The sequence below is a fragment of the Microtus pennsylvanicus genome, chromosome 1, assembly GCF_037038515.1.
Source record: "Microtus pennsylvanicus isolate mMicPen1 chromosome 1, mMicPen1.hap1, whole genome shotgun sequence".
Taxonomy (NCBI): Eukaryota; Metazoa; Chordata; class Mammalia; order Rodentia; family Cricetidae; genus Microtus; species Microtus pennsylvanicus.
The window spans coordinates 216,557,340-216,581,325 of record NC_134579.1 but is presented as its reverse complement, the minus strand read 5'-3'; the positions used below and the strand labels follow the sequence as shown (position 1 = coordinate 216,581,325).

Genomic DNA, 23,986 nt, shown 5'->3' with positions numbered 1-23,986 from the left:
GTGTAGGTGGTCCTGAGTGTGTATTAAATCAAGCCTAGCAAGCCGTGGGAAGGAAGCAAGCCAGTAAGCAGTACTCCTCTGTGGCCTCTGCATCGCCTCCTACATCTAGGTTCCTGCCCAGCTTGAGTTTTGACTTCCTTGGGGGACGGAGTGAGACCTGAAAGTTGTAAACCATAAGCAGTGCCTTCCTCCCCAACTTGCTTTTGGCGGCAGTGTTGATGACAGCCACAGAAACCCAAGACGAGGCAGATGGCCGTGTCTCCTACTCCCGCCCACCCTCTTGTCTTGTCTGGCAGGGGCTGGCTTTCCTCTGGGGTTCCACACACGCACGTGCACACATCCCACACCCCGACTCTGCCGCTAGTTAGGCTAGGGGTGTGTGGTTGGTGACTGTTGCTAGGGGTGTGTGGTTGGTGACTGTTTCTAGGGGTGTGTGGTTGGTGACTGTTTCTAGGGGTGTGTAGTTGGTGACTGTTGCTAGGGGTGTGTGGTTGGTGACTGTTGCTAGGGGTGTGTGGTTGGTGACTGTTTCTAGGGGTGTGTGGTTGGTGACTATTGCTAGGGGTGTGTAGTTGGTGACTGTTTCTAGGGGTGTGTGGTTGGTGACTGTTTCTAGGGGTGTGTGGTTGGTGACTGTTGCTAGGGGTGTGTGGTTGATGACTGTTGCTAGGGGTGTGTGGTTGGTGACTGTTGCTAGGGGTGTGTGGTTGGTGACTGTTGCTAGGGGTGTGTGGTTGGTGACTGTTGCTAGGGGTGTGTGGTTGGTGACTGTTGCTAGGGGTGTGTGGTTGGTGACTGTTGCTAGGGGTGTGTGGTTGGTGACTGTTGCTAGGGGTGTGTGGTTGGTGACTGTTGCTAGGGGTGTGTGGTTGGTGACTGTTGCTAGGGTTGTGTGGTTGGTGACTGTTGCTAGGGTTGTGTGGTTGGTGACTGTTGCTAGGGGTGTGTGGTTGGTGACTGTTGCGCCACGATGGGACATTTGTCTCTGAGGTAAGTTGTTCCCTTGCACACCAGATCTTGACAACTGAGAAGCACCTTGCAGCTGCTTTTCCACAGTGCTGGCTCTGGGTCAGGATTCACTGCTGAGGTCATAGGTCAAGGTCACGGTGGGGCTGGGGTCGAGCAGCAGCACCTCTGCTCTCCTGGCTTTCCACAGTGCAGGCGTAGATATTGCTGCTAAGGAAGCTCCTCCCTGGGACAGCCCAGGTGTGTCTGGTCCTCCCATCCCTCAGCTTTCAGAGGGCCCCCAGCATCACACAGAGGAAGAACATAGAACAACACGAGTAAACCAGGGATTTGCTTCCAGAAAAATCCAGTTTTGTTTTGACAGGTTGCACAGATAATAACTGAATATACTTCTTCAATCACTTTAATGGACTATTTTAAACAATAGAGTTGGGGTTTTCTGTCTTCTTAAGGCCTGACAGGTATCCAACCCTTGGTGTTCTGATTTTGTCACCTAAGGGGTAGCATGGCTGTTATGACTTGGAAGAATTCTTTCTGGCTGGAGGAAAAAAAAAGAGGCGATAGAGTTTGGTGGAGGTGTGTAAATCGGAGTTCTTTCCTCCCTGGATAGCCTGGAGTAAGTCAACAGAAGTCTAGAATCTCCATTGGTGGTGGTATCACATATACAGTAACACCACAGCCCAGGGTTGCCTTAGTGTCCACTGCTCTCTGGGCTAAACCAAGGACCTTAGCAGGAGCACATTCATTTGGGACACCACAGGGAAGAGTCACCTTTTGTCCCCAGGCTCCATAATAAGTCTGCTTAGTTGCTGTCAAATCCAAAGGAATGTTTTGTTTTGAAAAGTTAAGCCAGTGAGCATTCTTCCTGTGCTCCCTGGCAATACTGGCAGGCCTGGCTGAGGAGCCATGGGAAATACTGGTTCTCCTGCCACCCTGTAGCCAGGCCCCACTGCTATGTTGTGGAGGAGGGGCTAAGAATGTTGATTGTTCCCATGGCAACTGCAGCCTTGACTCCCAACTGGTGACTAGAGGGGCGATGGCTAAGGATCTGAAACCTGACTGTAAGTTGTCCGTCTCCATTTTTGTGTGTTTACTTGGCTTAGGTGATGTTTGATTGCCTGGGAAAGCCTGTTTCTCAGAAGTGGGTTTGAAAGTTAGGGACCCTTCTGATGGCCGAAGATCAGCTCCTGGATCAGGATGCTTTGCTTGGACCCAGAGGCACATTGCCCCTTCAGAAGCTTGAAGAAGCTGGTCGTTTCTCTCCACAACCAGGAGCAAAGGACACGTGACTTCATTCAGTCTAGAGTCCAGCCCAGGAAACAGGGTGGGTCTCTCCACCGCAATTAACCCATTTAAGAAAACCCCTCAGGGCACAGCCAGGGGGAACCTCATCTAGACAATTTCTCTTGAGGGTTCCTGCAGGGAGTCTAGGCTGTGTCAAGGTTAAAATCAAAAATAACCATCCCATTGTATTTGTGTTGTGTTGTGGGATGCATGTGAAGGTGTACATGTTATGTTGTGGGATGTATGTGAAGGTGTACATGTGTGTGTTAGTATGTACAGTGCCCCGGAGGGAAATGGATGGAGGGACTCACTAGTTCAGTGTTTGCTTTTTATAAAGCTGAGCTCAGATCAACTTTCTGTACCACACTGCTGTCTTGGAACACAGAAGATCCCAGAGAAACAGGCAGTCATATGTGGAGAACAATTCACAGGAAATAAACCTAACAACCTAACAGTTTCGCTCTACATGATGACACCGATATCCAGAGGCAGAGTTCACTCGTGGACAGTTGGTAGAGGTAGTGGCACCAAGGAGGTTACCAGTCTGAAGGCCCAGTGCCAGGCAGACCCCCACGTCCACACCCACTGGTGGGAAGGACGGTGAGTGGCTGCTAGCTCCACTGCAGGTGTTCCTTGAAGGCAACCACAGGTGTGCTTAGTCAGGTCAGCGTGGCGTGGGACGTTCAACACCTAGAGAGCCGGGCTATCGGCAAGAGACCTGGTGAGACGTGGTCACCCAAAGAACTGTTATGCCCATGTCACTGAATCCCAGATGAATCCATGGAGCCAGTACCAAAGCAAAGTGGATGAGGGTCTTTGTTTAACAAACTCAAGTCTGGACCACACTCTTCCAGCACACCAACACTGTGGGTGAGGAGAGAGTGAGACCCCGTGCCCAGGGAAAGGAGAGCTTTTTAAGGAGAACTGCCACAATCGGGGTGGATGGACACATGTTTTGGGGGCTTGGGATTGGTTGAAGGGGGCACAGAGTAAGATGATTTCTGCAACCATTGGTCAAACTTTGGGTGCAGACTGTTAAGAAAGGACCACAAATTGCTGTCAGGAGGTCTGCCAAGACGAGGGTGTCTGCAGAAAACATCTGGACCTCCATAAGTTCTATGACCCTGCTCCTTAATTGGCTATTTCTAGGGTATCATTTAAATTCTATCACAGCACGTTCCTGGAACTGAGGTCGGTCCCCGGTCACTAGACGGCTTAAGATGAAACCCCTTTTATAAAAGGGAGTCTGCAAAGTCAGGGCCTCACAGGATCTCTTGTTGCTAGAGTATATGAATGGTTCTTGTGTGCTGAGGTACATTGGAGACCAGTGTCTGCTGAACCTTTTGGAGCCTGGGTGTGTATGAACCTGCTGAGGCTTTTCTTGTCTTTGCAGACCTTTGGGGCCTCTGCTCCTGATTGGTGTGGATCACCTGATCCCAGCATGTTGCTGTCAGCACATCCCATGTCAGGACAGGGAGCAGGAGGGCCTCCATTTTGTTTTTGTGTTGATGTTAAGTGTCCACTACACTCACCCACTCACAGTCCACCCTCAGTGACCATGGAACACAGTTCTGAGTTCACAGTGTCCCAAGTGCTTTCTCCTCTTAGTCCACAGAGCTCGTCCAAACACTGCTCGTGAGAACGGAAATAAAATCAGGAGCTGGTTAGTTTGAGTAAAATGGTCTAAATTAATGTAATCTTCACAGTAAAGCCTATTATTTGCATCTTGGCAAGAAAAAAAAGAAAAAGAAAAAAATGATAAAGATATAGAGGGTATTTAACTGAGCTGACGCCGTGTCTAACAACCCAACACCGTGTTGTCCGCATTAAAGAACGTTCAAAAAGTCCTCTTGTTTCCCCCCAAAGCCAGCTTGTTTTCAGATCATTTGTGGGGTCTGCACTTCCCGAGGAGCAATTCAAACATTGGAGTCTTCTGGAGTTGGGCGAAGATTGTGGGAGGTGCAGACTGCTCGTGTCTTTAGTCAGGAGGCTGGTGACTTCGCACAGGGAACAGAACACGTGGTAGACAGTGTAAGATCCTGATAGAAAGAACGGCACTTGGATTTGTCGACTATCACTGCAAGTCAGGGGAAACACAAGCTAAGTGAGCAGTTCTCGACTATGGGTCAAGACCCCTTTGGGGGTGAATGACCTTTCTACAGGGGTCACCTAAGACCGCCTGCATATCAGATATTTAGTTATGGAGTAGCAGCAAAAATGATTTTATGGTTGGGAGTCACCACAACCTGAGGAACTGTATTCAAGGGTCACAGCATTAGGAAGGTTGTTCTAAGCAGAAAGAACTCTCTGGTGGCTTTGGTGGGTTTGAGTCTTTCCTGGACATAAACTAACAGAAGAATGGCTTTGTAGCATTGGGAACCTCCCACTCCCATATCCCACAGTTGGGGTGGTTTTGTGTTCATACTTTGGAGGAAATTCAGGACTATCGGTTTTGAAAGTCACAATATTTTGCCAGTCAAGGGCATTTCTTTGTAGTACTGGGTAAAACCTTAAAACTTTCCCTCTCAGATGTGTTTGTTTCAATATTCAGGAGAGGAAGAACTGAAGGGCAGGTCAGTTGTTAGGGCTGGGTGCATGGACCTTGATAGTCTCTAGAGCAGCGGTTCTCAACCTTTCTAATGCCATGACTCTTTAATATAGTTCCACATGCTGTGGGGACCCCCAACCATAAAATGATCTTCCTTGCTACTTTATAACTGCAGCTGGGCGGTGGTGGTGCACGACTTTAATCCCAGCACTCGGGAGGCAGAAGCAAATGGATCTCTGTGAGTTTGAGGCCAGCCTGGTCTACAAGAGCTAGTTCCAGGACAGGCACCAAAGCTACAGAGAAACCTTGTCTCGAAAACAACAACAACAACAACAAAAATAGAATACTTTATAATTGTAATTTTGCTACAGTATGAACTATAATATAACCATCTGTGTTTTCAGACAGTCTTAGGCACCCCCATGAAAAGGTCATTTGATTTTTAGGGGTCACAACTCACAGGTTGAGAAACACCACTTTGGTAATTAGAGTGGAGAAAGAATCAAACAAATAAGCAACCCCTGTCTATTCCCTGGCATGCCTTATGAATCACATTTAGGGGTGACCCTTTCATCCTTGCCAAGGAAAATCAGAACCTTATGTGAAAATTGCCTTCTCAGAGGAGTTTTGCTTATACTCGTTGGCAACACTGTGTCACGTCAAAGCGCTTCATCTCCTCTCTGGTTGGTGCTCCTCCTTTCATTTCATTGATAAAAAAATACCCAACAAAAACAAGTTTAGGAGCTAAAAGGTTTGCCAGGCTTACGATTCCAGGCACCAGTCCATCACACCACTGAAACCAAGGGCTCAGGAACTTCATTCAAACAGCTAGTCACTTTGCACCACAGTCAAGAGCAGAGGAGAAAGAACGCAAATGTCTTTCTTGTCCTTTGTGCTTTCTCTACACCTGCACCATCTGGGGCACTGAGCATAGGGATTGGTGCTGCCTGCAGTGGGTTGGTTCTTCCCACATCAGTTAAGGTCATAAAGACAACCTGGGACAAATAAGACCTCATGGCCAACCTGATCCGGACCCTCCCTTCTTGAGATTCCCTTCATGGGTGATTTTACTGTGTCACATTGAAAATTAAGACTATCCAGCAGGTTGCCCTTGGAGGGTTGTGAGTTTTATGCTGATAAGAGCCCCTGCGGCTCACCCACGTGTTCTTTATCCTCAGCTACACCTGAGGTGGCCACAGGTGTGTTTGACTTCCAAGGACTGATCTTGTCCTCTCTGAAGACCTTCGCAGTGGCTGCAGAAGGGGCTCACGGTTGTGCTTTCTCTCCTGAGCAGTTTACCTGAAGTGGAAGCACTGTGAGACACGTGGTGTTAAGACTCTGTGCAACCTGAGGGAGCTCCTAACCCGACTCCAGGAGGATCACAGGGATGATGTCTATGTCTACACCTCTGGACACCTGAACCCCAACAAACTTTATAACCCATCCCAGACTATCACCCAGCACTGGCGCAGTGCAAACCTATCAAGGGAGGAAACCAGGGTCTTCTCACCCTCTGCGTCCAGAGACAAACAGTTAGCAAAGATGAGAGACTCATGGGCTTACTTCACCATCAACACTGCCCTGCATCCCGATGACAGCCATGACACGCAGCTGTTCCGGTATTTGAACCCATGTGTGATCACTTCCCATGCTTACAAAGAGGGTGTCGCCTTGAAGACGTTTCCAGAGGACGAGGAGGACGATGAAGTAAGGGAAAGACATGTGTTCTCGCGTGAAAAATACAGGAAGGAGGAGCTCAGGCTGCCTGAGATGAAAGTGCTCAAATACCCAGAGGTGACATCCAGTCGCCAGTGCTACAAGTCTCTCCCAGGCAGGGATGTGTATCGCTATGTCAGCTCCTACCTAGCTGGTATAACAAAAGCTGACAGATACAACAAGTTCCTTAGCTTCCAGAAAGAAGTGTTGGCAAAGGAAGATCTCCGGAAGAATGATTTCACGGGGAGCAAAGTGGCTGTGAACCACGAGAACAAACTGAAGGAGGTAAGGGGAGTGGGGCTCATGTGCTCAACATGGGGCTAAAGTTTAGAGACCCTCATGGGCCCAGACTCAACCCGAGGTACTCCAGTTACTTGTTCAGGCAGAATGCAACAAAGTGGCTGATGCACCTAATACCCAGGATGGTCAATAAGAATTAAGGTGATGGGGAGGAAGGTGACATTTGACAAAAGTAAGCTGGAGGTAAATTTCATGATCAGCAATATTCAGTGATGGGTGGGGACAGCTTTGGAAACATTGTATCCAAGGTACTAACCTCTTGTAGAAGATGAGTGGGAAGAGCTGGGCAAAAGAGTTGATACAGATGCTATTGGGTTAGGAATGATGGGGGCGTGCTGGTGGGGGCTGTGATGTGTGAAGTGACTGTGGGCTGAGAGGGAACCGTATTGACCAGGGCAGCACAGTGTGAGCAAGAATTCAAGGCAGGAGGGTAGAGAAGAGCCATCTAAGTGTCAGAGAGCCAGAGCCTAGGATTAGGAACGAGAATTCTGTGAGAAAGGGAAGGGGTGGGGAAGGGGGTAGAGGATGAACTTCGGAGTGCAGGAGGCAGGGGTGGAGAGAGAAAATGAGCAGGCGTGAACACATACAAGTGGCCAGGCTCTAAGCCACTGTGGAAGAAAGGATATCAGAGGCTCCCTGATTTGCCACCTGCTCTAAGAGTCCAGCATCTGGATCGCCTTTTCCAACCATACCCTCAGAAGGACAAACTGTTCTGAAAAGAACACGGGACCCCACCGCCTTTAGGGACTGACTATGCGTCTTCCTTCCAGGAGCTCAAGAAGATATGCACTTGCAATCCTCAGCAGTTCAACCGGTTGCAGGTCTTTGGGGAAATCTTTGAGGATATTTGCAACAGCTCTTTGATCTTTGGGGACCTCCTGAAAGAGGTTAAGGTAACAAGGGGCATTTTCCTCGTCATGGTTGAGAGCTATGCAGGAGAAGCTGCATTCCTAAGAGGTCTCGGGCCTCACAGCAATTGCACAGTTCCACAGAGGAAGTCATCAGTCAGAGGATCTGCGTCCTGTCCTGTCTGTCATGGGAGTCATGAGAAGCAAGCACTGATTAACTTGTTGCTCAGGCCTGTGATTGCCCACCACAGCTTCCCAACCATGAGCTCAGAACAGCATGGCAAACGCACTTTCAGAACGAGGCTCTTAGACCTTGTGATTTTTGCCCTGAAAGTAGCTCTGTGGGATCCAGGTTGAAGTCGAGTTGCATAAAGCCTGTGTTAACTATCTGCCGCTGTGCTAAAATGCCCAGACTACGAACAAGATAGGGAAGAACGTCTTTATTTTAAGCTTGGGTTTCAGGGGCCTAGAGCCTATCGTGGTGGTGGGAAGGCACAGCAACAGACAGGAAACACATGGCGGCAGAAGCTGGTCCATCACATTGTTGTCCATGCACTGGAAGCGGAGAGAAATAACCGAAACTAGAGCCAGGATATAAGTACTTAAAGCCTGCCTTCAGTGGCTCCCTTCTTCCCCTGAGGCATCACCAACTAAAGGCTCCATTACATTCCTCAAAGTACCACCAACTCAGGCCCATGTGTTCAAATACATGAGCCAGTGGGGACGATCTCATCCCAACCATCACAAGGCCCGTGCTGTGCTCTGATTTCTCTGAGGACAAGGGGTGGCTAATGATGGCAGTGTGCTGCTTATCTCCCGGGGCTCTTGCCACCTCCTCTTCTGCAGCTCTCAGATTGACACATGGCAGGGGATAGCATGCTTGGATATGTTTCAGGATGCTTTCCAACAGCATCTTGAATTAGTAGCTTGTAGTCAATATAGGATTCAACGACAATTCAGTGTTATAAATTTGTATGTGTGTGTGTGTGTGTGTGTGTTTAAACACATTGCACAGTTTTTAGACTTCATGCTTGAAGTGGTTTTAACTGAAATACTACTTAATACCTGTGGGATTTATGCATTCAGAAAAATAATACTTGGGGCTGGGTCATAACTCAGTGGGCAAAGTGCTTGCAGGATCTGGGTTTCAATACCCTGTACCTACATAAAACCTGAGTGTTATGATACACACATCTGAATCCCAGTGCTGGGGCAAGGCAGAAAGAGGAAGATCCCAGACTTGCTGGCTAGCAAGTCTAGCCAATCTGTGAGCAAGCACAAGGGAGGCAGTGATAGAAAAAGAAGCCTGATGTCAGCTGTGACCCTTGTGTGCACACATGGGTGCCTATGCACATGTATATACACACCCACGCACACATGGGTGCCTATGCACATGTATATACACACCCACGCACACGTGGGTGCCTATGCACATGTATATACACACCCACGCACACGTGGGTGCCTATGCACATGTATATACACACCCACGCACACGTGGGTGCCTATGCACATGTATATACACACCCACGCACACGTGGGTGCCTATGCACATGTATATACACACCCACGCACACGTGGGTGCCTATGCACATGTATATACACACCCACGCACACGTGGGTGCCTATGCACATGTATATACACACCCACGCACACGTGGGTGCCTATGCACATGTATATACACACCCACGCACACGTGGGTGCCTATGCACATGTATATACACATCCACACATTCCGCCCCCATACACATGCCCGTCCATCTGGTGACTTTTTTTTCCCCACAGGATGAATATGAACTCTACATGGCCGCCCTTCTGGACTCGCAGCCCACAGCACAGTATAAGGTAGCAACCACCAGGGAGGGCCCAGAGTGAGCCTTTATGTTCATGGCTTCATACTTAGGATTAGGAGGACACTCTCAACCTGGGAAGCCCCAGGTTGTTTGTTCCTCTGTCATGCAAAATAGCTGGTACTTTCATTTTTAAGAGGGTGATCTTCATATGAAGCTAAAGTATTGTGGGTCAAGAGTTTTCCTGTTCATTGACACAGCACGGAGTCATCCCCTCACCACAGCCAGCGCGACTAGGGAGGGGCATAAATGGTACTGCAGTGATTCCCAGGAAATAGCATCCTGTTGTTACCCTGAGTGGGCCGATTGTCACAGCAGGTGTACCCAGAGCCACAACACAGATCTCTGTCTCCTCGTGTAACTGATGACAGTTTTTCCCAGTAGTCTCTGTAGGGTCAGTGGGTCAGTAGATCAACATGCCCTGTTCTAGTGAAAAATGTCCTAAGGGAATGATAGACAGACAGCCCAAAACCTGGCACCTTGAGATTAGTAACTATTTTGTGAAGTAGAAAATGCAATTTCTTTATATATATATTTACATATATATGTAAATATATATATTTCTTTACATATATATGTAATTTCTTTATATATATTTCTTTATATACACGCACATGTATATGTGTGTACACTTAATTAAGCATGTGTATACATATATGCATATACATACACACATATATATACACACACACATATACCCTCTAACGTACAGAGTCAGTTCTAAATTACATCTTAATAAAACACTCATGGACATTACGTTCTATTTCTGAGACTTTCAATGCTATGTAATAATAGGTTTTGAGGGCCTGGAGGGGTAGCTCCACAGTTCAGAGCACTGGCTGCTCTTGCAGAGGGGTCAGGTTCAGTTCACAGCACCTGCATGGTAGTGCACAACCATTGTGACTTCAGTTCCAGGAGATCTGACACCTTGTTCTGACCTCCACAAGCACTAGGCATCCATGTGGTAAAACAATATACATGCAGGCAAAACCCCCATACACATAAATGTTCAGTCAATCAATCAAATCAGCATTTTAAGTAAAATCAGGATTGAGCAGCGACTACAGTCACAGGCCTTACTCTGAGGTGTGGCAGAAAAGAATAATTCATGCCCACATCTCAATCAGACACCCAAGTGAGGGAACTGGCAAGCTTCTGGGGCTCTCTTTCCATTCTGAAGCCCAGAACCTAACAAGGCAAAGGCCTTTGTCACCCAGCATGAGCCCCACCTTGTTTATGTTCACATAAAGATAGGAGATTCAGATTGTCTATCACATTTTTTAAATAGTTGATAATGATGTACCGGGCCCTTTCTTCTTTGTCTTTCCCCAACCCAGTTCCACAAAGAAACCATGAATTACCCTTCCATTCTTAAGAATTCTTAGAAAGATAAAATCTTAAACTATTGTGAAGATTATTCTACTTGGAACTTTGGCATTATTTTGCTTCTTCCTCCAGCTCTCCCAATGTACTCATTTAGGACATCTGGGCCACACATGATCAACCTGGGTCACACATGAGCAACCTGGGCCACACATGATCAACCTGGGCCACACATGAGCAATCTGGGCCACACATGAGCAACCTGGGCCTTACATGAGCAATCTGGGCCACACATGAGCAACCTGGGCCTTACATGAGCAAGCCGGGCCACACATGAGCAACCTGAGCCACACATGAGCAACCTGAGCCACACATGAACAACCTGGGTCACACATGAGCAACCTGGGCCACACATGAGCAACCTGGGCCACACATGAGCAACCTGGGCCTTACATGAGCAACCTGGGCCTCACATGAGCAACCTGGGCCACACATGAGCAACCTGGGCCTTACATGAGCAACCTGGGCCACACATGAGCAACCTGGGCCTTACATGAGCAACCTGGGCCTCACATGAGCAACCTGGGCCTTACATGATCAACCTGGGCCTTACATGAGCAACCTGGGCCACACATGATCAACCTGGGCCACACATGATCAACCTGGGCCACACATGAGCAACCTGGGCCACACATGAGCAACCTAGGCCACACATGATCAACCTGGGCCTTACTTGAGCAACTTGGGCCACACATGAGCAACCTGGGCCTTACATGAGCAACCTGGGCCTCACATGAGCAACCTGGGCCACACATGAGCAACCTGGGCCACACATGATAAACCTGGGCCACACATGATCAACCTGGGCCTTACATGAGCAACCTGGGCCACACATGAGCAACCTTGGCCACACATGATCAACCTGGGCCACACATGAGCAACCTGGGCCACACATGAGCAACCTAGGCCACACATGATCAACCTGGGCCTTACTTGAGCAACCTGGGCCACACATGAGCAACCTGGGCCACACATGAGCAACCTAGGCCACACATGATCAACCTGGGCCTTACTTGAGCAACCTGGGCCACACATGAGCAACCTGGGCCTTCCATGAGCAACCTGGGCCTTACTTGAGCAAAAGCCCAGAGTGCCTTCTGCTCTCCCTGACCACCCTACTCTTTGTGTGCTTTGCTCCTGGCAGCGGCTCCTGGCCGAAGTTAAGGGATTGGAGAAGAGCCCTGTGCTCAGCACAGACATTGAACAAGCTAAGGAGCAGCTGAGGAAGCTCGAGCAGGCTGCCCTGGCAGCCCTGGAGCGCAATGACAAGTAAGGAACCAGCTGCATGGTGCTGGTCAAGTTTCCACTGATACTTAGCAAGACCTTGAAACTGTGATGCGCAGTATCTGCATTTTTCTGCACTGCCATGCGCGATGTGGTACCTGTACCAACGTTATCCTGTTAACCCGGACTTTCCCACAAACAATTGCATGTCTGACTATGGTGTTGGACCTCATGGCAAGTCTCTTGGAGGTCTCTGAAGGTCTGTTTGACTGGACTGAGGATGGCTGGGCCAGAAAGAGCCTTCTGATTTTCTTAGAAAACCCTGAAATTTCTCTGTTGTGGTTTGAAAGAAAATGGCCCCCAAAGGGAGTGGCACTGTTAGGAGGTGTGGCCTTGTTGGAGTAGGTGTGGCCTTGTTGCAGGAAGTGTGTCACCGTGGAGGTGGGCTTTGAGGTCTCATACATGCTCAAACTATGCCCAGTGAGACAGACCACTTACTCTTGCCTGCAAATCAAGATGTAGGATACTTGGCTCCCTCTCCAGCACCATGTCTGCCTGCATGCTGCCAAGTCCCACCATGATGATAATGGCCAAAACCTCTGAAACTATAAGCCACCCCAATTAAATATTTTCCTTTGTAGGAGTTGCTATGGTCATGATGGTGTCTCTTCATAGCAATAGAAACCCTAAGATACTCTCTGAGCAGTTGTATAGAGTGATGTCACCATTGGGCAGAGCGTGTCATTTTTAAGAATGTATATATAAAAGACTATAGACGGTAGCCATTCTGAACCAACCCAACAAAATAGTCCTCAGAAGCAAAACATTGAATTTTCTGTCAGTGTTACAGAGAGAGAAAGCTATTGTCTCTCACTGTAGTTTGTTCTAAAGTCCTTACACAGCGTGGCTGCCATAGCTCCTGCTCTCCCCAGGGACATGGAGGACTGGCTGTGGATGTCACATTGTGTCTTGCAGGTGATACTTCAGGTTTTGGCCTAATGTATACGTTTCCCCTGTAGCCATGTGTCCCTCACATTTGACTTTTAAACATTTGTAGTGTGACCTGTGTCCACTTTCTTCCATGAAGATAGTCACACTCTTAGAGGCCCTGACTGGAGGTGTCAGGTCCAGGTGTGATCACATCAGACAATGAGGGGGGACCCAGGCAAGTCCTAAAACAAAGGACGTTTGCTATTTATGAATCCCAGAGAAGAAGGCAACACACGCTGCAATAGGAGGAGTGAAACATTGTAGACCATGTTAGACTTGGTGTCAGATACAGAGAGGAAGCGGGGGTGAGGCAGGACCTGCTTCAGAATGCCATGCCAAATGTGTCTACCTTGGGCTTCGAGCCTATCTGCCATGCTCAGGGGAATCACACTGACTGCGGCTGGGGAGTAGACCAGGAGGGAGTCAATCCAGATCCCTAGCACCCATAGAAATTCACGTTAGGTATGGTGGTTGCCCTGGAAACATATGTGGAGGTGGAGACAGAGGATCTCCTGGTGTAGTAGGCTACCTAGACAAGTGGAATACTTAGCTTTGGTTCAAGTGAGAGATCCTATTTTAGTAGTATAGAGGATCAAGGATGATGCCTGACATCAACCCCAGGCCTCCACAGATATGTGTGTTACAGGCACATCCACACTGTCATACACAAGTGTATCCACATTCATACACACACACACACACACACACACACACGTACTAATGCACACATACATGCAAACTCACCGAAGGCATATATGCATGCATGTGCACACACATAAAAAGACACACACACACAGACATGCACGAATGCACACATATATGCATACACATACACACTCACCAGCAGGCACACATGCATGCACACATGCGTGCATGCGCGCGCGGGCACACACACACGACTTGTGTTATAAAATGATCAGTTGCAATAAGGTCCAAGCAGAGCTTGCTGTTGTGTAACTGCTTCCCTATCGATTTTTAGACTGAGAAGTGAACTGGAGGCGGAGAGCCTGTTGCTGCAGTCTGCTAAGGAGAAATCAGGTGAGTGCCTTCCAGGACTGCCAGCTGCCTTTCTAGTATCTTCTCTGGGTGTCTTGATCCACCTCCCTTTCCTCCCTCACCATACACCTACCTAATTCCTACTCCCACTTCAGCCTCAGTTCCTCAGTCTTCAGCAGATTCTCCTTAAACCTGAACCAAACTGCATGGTGTTCACAGGGGTCTCCCCAGGGCGCTGTGCACCCCTCCCCTGCTCCATCCTTCTCATGTGGTTTCTCAGAAGTGTGCACTGTGAGAAAATAACCTGGTGGAGGTTCTGGTCATCATTCACAACTGCCTCTTCCCACTTAGCCTGGAGTCTGCAAGACAAGGCACCCACAATGTATGCAGCCACATTGAGAGGAATACCCTATTTATTCAGAACAGTTAATTTTTATTAATATGCTTGAGTTATATGATATAGCTAATACATATATACATATATAATTATACTACCAGTATATGTAACATATGACATCATACATCCAGCACTCTTAACAAGTGTTAAGATATAAAACAGAGTAACTGCTTTCAAAACTATCTCCAGAATCTTTTGAGAGAAACAAAAATGATGAGGACCAACTCACTCTGATTGAGAAGGTTGAGAAGAGGAGATGCGAAATCCTTGAAAAATGGGATGAGATTAAAGCACTTGAGAAACACATTAAAGAGACAATGGTGCATTCAAGAGTGTCAGATATCACCGAGAATGGGATTAAAAGCTTAGAGGTATGCAAATTATTATTCGTGTAAAGATTTCCTTTTTTTGTTTAACCATACCCGCAAAACAATTTGATTCAGGGTAAAATCTAATGAAGCTTAGTCCTAAGTATGCTTTCACTTCAAAAGGTGTAGTGACTACATAGAGCAGTGAAGGCCTAGCTAAAACAGAAACAAAGGAGACATGAGTCTCTGGAGCCCTGTGAGTGCGTGCATGGAACTTGTGGGAAATGTGGCCTAGTAGGGTCTCTTGTGGCTAGTTCCATGTATTTTAGCAGTGCTGGGCTTTTTGTTTACAATGCAGAACAAGACTTGCAAAATACATAGAAGGGTAGTGTTGCTCTAAACCATGGGTGGGAATGCAGGATATTAACTGAACACTGTTCCCGTAGCTACTCAGTGTAGCTACCCGGAAGATCAAGTCACCCTAACAATCAGTTACTGATGCTGTTGTGTGTGTGATTTATGGATGCAAGCACACTGGGCTATGCTCTGGACTGGTTTGTAGACACCACCGAAAAGCAAACACCACAATTAGATGGGTTGCAAAAATTATTCGATTTCTCAGTGCATGTAAACTTATGGTTAAATTCTATGGCAGGCAACTCCATGCTTAACAACACACTGTTTTAAGTACAATGAAAAATAAACCATCGGTGCAACATGCTTAAGTTCACTGGGGCTATTGGACTTGCTTGACACAGGTTTGTCACCAACCTTCAATTCCCAAGAAAAAGAAACAAAATTTGTCAAGCAAATTGGCCTCTTTAGGAGGCAGATTTTCAATTCTGAGGAACTGGAACTCTATCTCAGGAAAAGCAAAGCAAGAGATGGGTTGAATGCATAGGGCCAGAGGACAGAGAGAAAGGCTGAGGCCATATGTGGCTAATATAGCAGTGAATCTAGGGGTTGTGATCTGTTACAACAATGGAATACTCAGATTAACATTTCTACACTCTCAGAAATGTACCATAAACCAAGTCATATTTCTAGGAATGATATTATTAGATACTGTAAAAACAGTCACTGACCATTCAGGCTGTACAAAAACATAGAACAACAACTGGCAAACTCTCAGAGGTACCAATGGCCTTAGTTTTAAAATGGTTGACAGACAATTCTATATTTAAGAAATGGCCTTTAATGATAGAGGAACTGCAGGCATTAGAACAGTTGGTACAGGAGCAGCTAGACGCTCAGCATATTGAGAATCATCCACCCTTTGGAATTCTCCTGTGTTTGTTGCTAAAAAGAAATCTGGAAAATAGAGATTGGTAACAGACCCAAGAGCTTTTAATAAGGTGATTTAGTCAATGGGCTCCCTACAATCTGGAATTCCTTTGTCTTCTGTATTACCTAAAGGAGGGCATCTTATAGTTATTGATTTAAAAGATTGTTTCTTCACTATATCTTTAAGAAAAAGACAGAGATAAATCTGCCTTCATAGTGCCTACTTATACTAATTTTCAGCCTGTTAAAGTATATCAATAGAAGATTCTTCCATGGGTAATGTTAACTAGCTCCACCCTGTGCCAATATTTTGTAAGTCAGCCTTTGGAAATAATATGTAAGCAATTTCCTAAATCTGTAGTTTACTTTTACATGGACAACATTTTGCTATCTGATTCAAATGTAGATACTTTAGAAAGAATGTTTGAAGAAGTAAAGAAAGTTTTACAGTGTATGGACTACAAATTGCTCCTAAAAAAATACAAAGAGGAGATTCTATAAACTATTTATGTTATAAAATAGGTTTACAGAAATTTAGACCACAAGAAATCAAAATTAGGAGAGATCAATTGCAGACTCTTAATCACTTTTACGGAGTGCGAGGAGACATTTTCAATCTATGGCCCACTATTTGGATAAAAGCTGAAGAACCTATGAATTTAAACAAAACCTCAGATTGTGACAAGACTTAAATAATCCCAGGGAGATACCAGCTGAAGTTGAGAGAGAATTTACTTTGATTGGAGAGAAATTATGGAAGGCACATGTAGATAATGTGAATACAAATCTTAACTACATTCTGATCATATTACCCTCTTAACAATCCTCTACAGAAATTTTAATGAAGAGAAAAGATATTATCTTAGAATGGAACTTTCAACCACATAAACCAAGTAAAAAAATTAAAAACGTATGTGGAAAAGGTCTCTGAGTTAATTATAAAAGGAAAATTGAGATTTTGTCAATTTGCAGGAATAGATCCTGCAGAAATTGTAGTACCATTCACTAATGATGAAATTAACAGATTATGGGAAGAAAGTAAATGTTGACAAAGAACTTGTAGAAAGTTTTTGGGGAGTGATTAGCAACAGCTATCCCAAAAAGTGAGAGAACTTGACTTATCAGAGAACTAATTGGTTCCTTCCTCACATTGTATGGGACACACCAATAACTGGAGCCCCTACATTCTATACTAATGCAAATAAATCAAGAGAGGAAGGTTACAAACCAGAAAATTGAAGTAAAGTAGAAGAAAGCCCTTATGATTCTGTCTAAAAGTCATAAATATATGCTAATTCTTATGGTTTTAAGAGATTTTAAAGAATCTTTCAGAATAGTTACTGATTCACAATATGAAGAAAGAGTTGTTTTGCATACAGAAAACACTAAATTTATACCAGATGATACAATATTGACTTTATCATTTATTCAAGTACAAGATATAATCAGGAGTAGACATCATCCCATGTACATAGCACACATCCAATCTCATATGGGTCTGCCAGGTCCTCTAGCACAAAGATAATGCAGAAATTGATCGATTATTAATTGGGAATGTGCAGAATTTCATAAAAGGCATCATGTCAACAGCAACAGTTTAAAAAAGGACTTTTTATCACATGACAACAAACCAAGGAAATTATAAAAGTATGTCCTGCTGGCTCTTTATACAACCAAATACCACTACCTACAGGATGTAACCCAAAGGGTACTCAAATGAATGAAATGTGGCAGATGAATGTGTTACACATTTTCTAGAATTAGGAAAATTAAAATATGTACATCACACCATTGACACCTATTCAGGTTTTAAATGGGCAGCTGCTTTGAATTCAGAAACGGATGATTCAGTAATCACACATTTGCTAGAAGTTATGGTCATCATTGTTATACCTGCACAAACAAAAACAGATAATGCCCCAGCATATGTCACTAAGAAAATGAAACAGTGTTTTTTTTTCATATTATAATAAGAAGCATATTATAGGTATACTAAACAATCCTACAGGTCAGAAAGTTAGGGAAAGATCAAACTATAAAGAATATGTTAAATAAATAAAAAGGATGGTAAATATACCCCCCAAATCGATTGCCTAATGCTTTATTATCCTTGAATTTTCTTATGGTCATGAGAAAGGAACAACAACTGGAGAGAGCCATTGGGCAAAAGAGAAAACTTTTAAACTAAATCAATCAGTGTATTTCAAGGATGTGTTGACCTCAGAATGGAAACCTGGAGATGCGCTACATTGGGGGTCAGTGTATTTCAAGGATGTGTGGACCTCAGAATGGAAACCTGGAGATGCGCTACATTGAGGGTCAGTGTATTTCAAGGATGTGTTGACCTCAGAATGGAAACCTGGAGATGCGCTACATTGGGGAAGTTGTTTCACTCTTGTTTCTACAGAAGAACAAAAGCTGTGGATGCCATCAAAATTAATCGAGATTCAGTTTGAAAAGAAGAAACATCTTGATAAGAGAAATGACAGCTCCTTCACTGAGGTGACAATTCTACAGGCTGTAAGGAAATCTCACAAAAGTTATGGCAGGTTTATGTTCTTATCTTTGCAGGAAAACAGAAAATACCCATCTTTGAGAAGTCAAAAGACCTTGGAAATCTATTTGCCTAAAAAAGAAAAGATAGCTATCCAGAAAAATCCAAAGCAAAGGAAAATCTAACTAATGATACCAGTAGTCTCTGTAGGGTAAAATCTTACTACCTAAACATACATATCTCCTTACTTCTCAATATAATGGTAGTCCCAACTCACTTACAAATCAAAGCTGGCTTTGGAGTTGAACTGTGGCCGTCCTTCTTTAAATCTTAGTATGTTGTTTAAAGAAAAATTCAGAGTTTCTGTCTCATATCATGAGAGCCACCTGGTGTGGGACAGAAGAAAGGTAAAAATCTAGAGACTAAGGTTATCAAAACTCTGCCTTCAAAAATTCTACTGCTCCCCATGCCTATTTTTGCCTCTGTGGTACCTTTCTTTATTCATATCTATCAATACAAACTTTCCATTTTGACGTGAACAGTGTTTAATTTTTCCACAATGAACAATACATTTTCCTAGAGTAATCTCTGAAGTCTCCAAAAAGAAGATGGGGTAGCACAACTATGATTCTGCTTGGTTCATGTGATGTCATTTAGCTGAATGCAGCACTCAGTGATCACTTTGGACCACAGACTGTTCAGAACAATTTCAAAGTGGTTAGCAGAGATGATCCAGTCTAGCAGACTGCTCTGGCCAGGACTTGAAACAAGCCCTGTACTTTCTCATTTCCCATAGATTGAACAAAAAAATGATATAGCTACCTCTCCCAGGACCTGACAACTCAATTTTTTTTGGATACTCTAAAGATACTGTAACCCCCATACAGAAGGAAGTAAATTTAAGAGTACAATGTATATATTCTCAAGAGGTGGGGTGGGTAGTTTTTGGTTGCTCAATGGATTATGGATATTTGTCATTGTTTAGGGGGGATGGTTACAAGTTATAATTGGTAATGGTCAGAAAAAAACTAAACCAAGGAAATTAGATTCAAGTTTCTCCTTTTGAAGAGAAAAAGGTGGATATAGATATGATAGGATACAAGGGCAGATTATTTAATCTACTTTGAAAAGAAAATGGTGGATATAGATAAAAGATAAAAAGCTAGATTATTAAATTTACTTTAAAAAAGCAGCTACTAGTTTTAAATGATTTACATTGGATTAAACTCTTATATATTGTATACAAATTTGTATATTGTTACAAATTTGAGATTAATTTTGTTAGAACATACTGTACATATATTTCTACTCTTGTTCAAGGTATTATACCTATACAACTCATTTAACAATTCAATACAAATTTCTAGTCCTTGAAAATTATTATTAACAACTGTTTTGGATAATAAGGAAATAAAAGGTTAGTAATTAGTCATCTATTGTAATTTAATTTATAGTCACATTAGGTATGTTTTCAAGGTCAAACAAATTCATATTTTAGATAGACAGGTCATGTTCAAACATTTCAGAGAACTACAGAATATGGCATTTAAGATGTTTCAATAACATAGGTTCTTTTTTATGACAATGAGACATGTCTGCTCCTGGCAGCACCAATCTACTTCAGAAAAGGACATGGGCATCTAAGAAATTCCACATGGAGTTTACTTACCTTGTGGCAAAAGTAAGCAACTGGGCAAGAAAATGCCCTTGCCTTGACTGCTGATTGTATGCTTTCCTAACTGGACAAGCAGGACACAAAAGAAAGTGAGTGCTAAACATAGTCAAGACAAGGAAGGACAGCCTTTCAGAATATCCACCTCACAGAAAAGTCTATTGAATATGCTAGGCTTGTAGGCCAAAGGTGGATGCCCCCAATGTTGCAGAGGAACTTAGGGTGACTGTCCAGGCAGCCAGCGATTTCCATCATGTCTCACATTTTTCAGAAGTAGCTTGCTTCTCTGACAGGCAGATTCCCAGGGTAAGCCTGCTGGAGTTGGGGCTGGGGTTGCAGGATGAATGGGGAGGAGAGCTGGAGAAGATCTGTGTGATGTGCTGGAGATGGGGCAGAGAGGGATGGGAGGCTGAAGCAGGGCACTGTTACAGAGAAGAGAAGAAAGCCTATAGCTTCCCAGGGAATGCTGCTGGAGTAGGGGCGGGGCTGAAAGGAGCAAAATTAGGAGGGGAAGGTCTGTGTGAGCAGCTAGAGGTGAGGGGACATGGAGGCTGCACCAAGTGGTCTGTTACAGAGATGAGGATGAGATGGGGGATTAGATTTGGAGGCACACAGGGAGAGATGAAGATCTGCAATTAGCCTGCCTCCTTGTCTGACCAGAGTAAATGTCTCTTTCAAAAGTGATGTGGTACTGAGCATGCTTAAATTTACAGCCAAGCCTGTCTCATAATGCTTCTTTAATTTCATAAATAAAGCCTTACCCATTTCTTTTAAAATTGCTTTTAAAACCATTTGCTTTCAGAATGAAGCTTTAAAATCGGAAACAACCAACAGAATCTTAAAGAAGAAAATAAAAGTAAGATGTCTTTTTTAATATTCAAGCTGGTGTTTATCTGTAGAAAAATTTCCTGACGTGTCTGCTTGCCTGTGCCATAAGTCACCCAAAAATGTCTGTCTTCTTCTTATGGAATAGCCGTCTACTGTGTTTGCTGTGTCTGGCTGTGCAGACTTCAGCCTAGAGCTGGACTCTTGTAAGCAAGTGCATTAGTGAAGACACACTACATGGTGGTGACGATCATAACTGTGTCTCTCTCTAATTTATCCACACACCTTGCCATCAGAACAAGGAACACTACAGCCAGCAAGGAGTGGAACACTCCAAACACACATGGACAATTGCCACTTACATCACAGTTCTGCACAGCCTGGCTGTGTGCGCCTCTGAGCTGTGCAGGGTGTGGTTAGTGCCCTCTAGCTGGCAGAACCGCCACTTCTGATTCTATCTTATTGTCATTTTGCATGACCAACTTCGTGGTATTCTAGATGACTGGAGGTTTCTCATATCTCTGCAGGTTATCGAAAACCAAGTCAAGCAGCTCATAAAAAACAGTAAGATCGGCAAAGAGGAGAGGCAGTAAGCATTGATACTGTGTTCTGAAATGTGTATGTGTGTGAATGTGCCTTTACATATCTGTGGGCACACGTGTGTGCAGATGGAGTTGTGCACATGAGGCTCCAGGTTACCGTGGGGATTCTTTCTCGTTTACTCCACCCTATTTGTTGAGGCGGGGTCTCTCGTGTGAACCCAGAGTCACTGACAGGATTAGTGCCCCAAGGGTCTGTCTCCACCTTCTGAGTGTTGGGATTGGCAGCAGGATTGCCTTCATGCCTCGCTGGCATTTACATGGGTTCTGGGGATATGAACTCCAGTCCTTACATTTGGTGGCTGTGCTTTGCCCACGGAGCCATCTCCCCAGTCCTCTGCCAGATACTGTGCTGGTAAGCGCTCGAGTGCTAGAGAAATTGTTCACGTGAAAGGAGACGGGACTTTGACAGCCCTCACGAGCGCTGGCTTTAAATGCTTGTGTCTTGTCTCATGTGATCAGTTGAAGATCTAGAAACCAACATGTACATTTTCTCTAACCATATGCAAATAATTTCACTAGAAGAAGCCTAAGGGTTGGGTAAATTCTCAGGGGTAAGGGCCAGACATATGGTATGGGTACATGTAACTTTGGGTGGCATTCTTTGCTCAGATTACAGGGCTTTTAATGTTATTAAAAACATAATGAAATCCTGTATACATCTAAACTCTCAATTTAAAAAGTAAATGGGGGCCAGTGAGGGGGCTCAGGCTGAGTTGACCCTTGACCCCTCCAAGTTGTCCTCTGGCCTCCATACATGCACCATGGCCTGGGCCCAACAGTGTCCTGCTTCCCTAACTTTCTGTGCATGTGTGTTTTTTCATGGAGCCCCACAGTCGCTGTTTCTAGGCATCGGGTCTGTGTTACAAGGCAAAGGACAAACAGTTAGCCCTTTTTCTCTCTGAGGCTCATTTATTTAGTATTTATTCATCTTGCCTGATGTAGAAAGACGGTCTTTTTCAGGCACCTCCTCATAATAGCATGAGGTCCCGACAGGCTGTAGTCGTAGGGAAGGGCAGAAATTAGGGACTATACTTTCCCTCTCATGTGGTAGAGGAATGAGCAGAGAGAGCCTGGACCACTCTTCCAGGTCCTTATGTGGTGCCAGAAGTCAGCAAAGAGCAGTCACGATTGCCGGACCCCACCCTGGCTAATGGATGGGCTAGAAGGTGGGTCGTCCACTGGTATCATTAGCCCAGAAAATGCTGTAGGGGGTACCCCTCTGGTCCTAGAGAAGCCCCACGGCATTCAAGGCCAAGGCTCGCGTGTCGAAACAACTGAAAAGAAAGCTTGTTGATTTCGGTCTCATCTGTTCGGGTAGATTTGTCCTAAAATGGATATTTACTGGGACTTATTTTTCTCCTTAATGTCTATTTTTCCTAATCCATTGCATTTATGTCTTGTGCATTTTAAGGATTCTTTATGATCTCATTAAGGAATACGCAGATTTAGAAGATGTAGAAGATGACTCTAAGATGTTTGGAAAGCGACAGAGGGTCTCCACTGCTGAGCTCCATGAAGATGTTTCTTTTTGTCAGCTCCCCGCTAATAACGTCAGTGCGGGATCTGCATCCTCCTCGGCGTGTTGATAGATGTGTGCTCCGTGCGATTCATTTGACTTCTTCCATGTGTGTCCTGATCTTTAGCTCATCTTTCACTCTGTAATTTTCAATTGGACAAACCACTCTAAATATTTATTAAGAACAACGATTTAACCCTGCTGTGTTATATACCAGTCCTGTCTAAGTGCTAACATGTTTCCATACGTTCTTTAATGCAATAAACGTCACACCCATGCTGGTCACATGCTTATTGTTGTGACCGGATGGTCTGACAGAAATAACTGAAGGGAACAGAGGTTTGCTTTGATGATCTCAGAGGTTTCAGTCCTTCATGGTTGGGGCAGCTTAGTGTTCCCCAGAAGGAGCATGTGATGGAGACAGTCATACCAGTGCTGATCTGGAAGCAGAGAGTGTGATGGGGACGAGGAGCCATGATTCCTAGTGGTCTACTTCTGCCAGCTTCTATCCACAGCCATGCAGGTCCCATGGCTGCCCCTAAAACACTTGTTATTACCTGGGCCCAAGTGCCTCCAGTACAATCTTGGGGATGAGTGCCCCAAACAGGAGCTGTGTGTGTGTGTGTGTGTGTGTGTGTGTGTGTGTGTGTGGTGGGGGGGATTCAACCAGTATCAGTAGTGCCTGAATTAATACCCATTTAACTAAATAATATTTGCGTCTTGTCAGAATGTTTGCATGGTGGCTGGACACACCTCAGCCATTTTTGAACTTGTGACAGTTT

At 44.9% G+C, this 23,986-nt stretch overlaps 1 protein-coding gene across 1 annotated transcript; it reads left to right on the top strand.

The window, feature by feature from the left end:
- Positions 1 to 970: 970 nt before the first annotated feature.
- On the top strand, positions 971 to 23,390 carry C1H6orf118 (chromosome 1 C6orf118 homolog). The gene is made up of 12 exons (XM_075943881.1): positions 971 to 990; positions 2,877 to 2,971; positions 5,977 to 5,997; positions 6,093 to 6,799; positions 7,585 to 7,707; positions 9,449 to 9,508; positions 12,041 to 12,165; positions 14,090 to 14,148; positions 14,693 to 14,874; positions 21,064 to 21,117; positions 21,614 to 21,675; positions 23,100 to 23,390. Exons 1-12 carry the CDS (start codon positions 971 to 973, stop codon positions 23,272 to 23,274), a joined length of 1,683 nt encoding a protein of 560 aa, XP_075799996.1. The 3' UTR covers positions 23,275 to 23,390.
- The last annotated feature ends 596 nt before the right edge of the window (positions 23,391 to 23,986 follow it).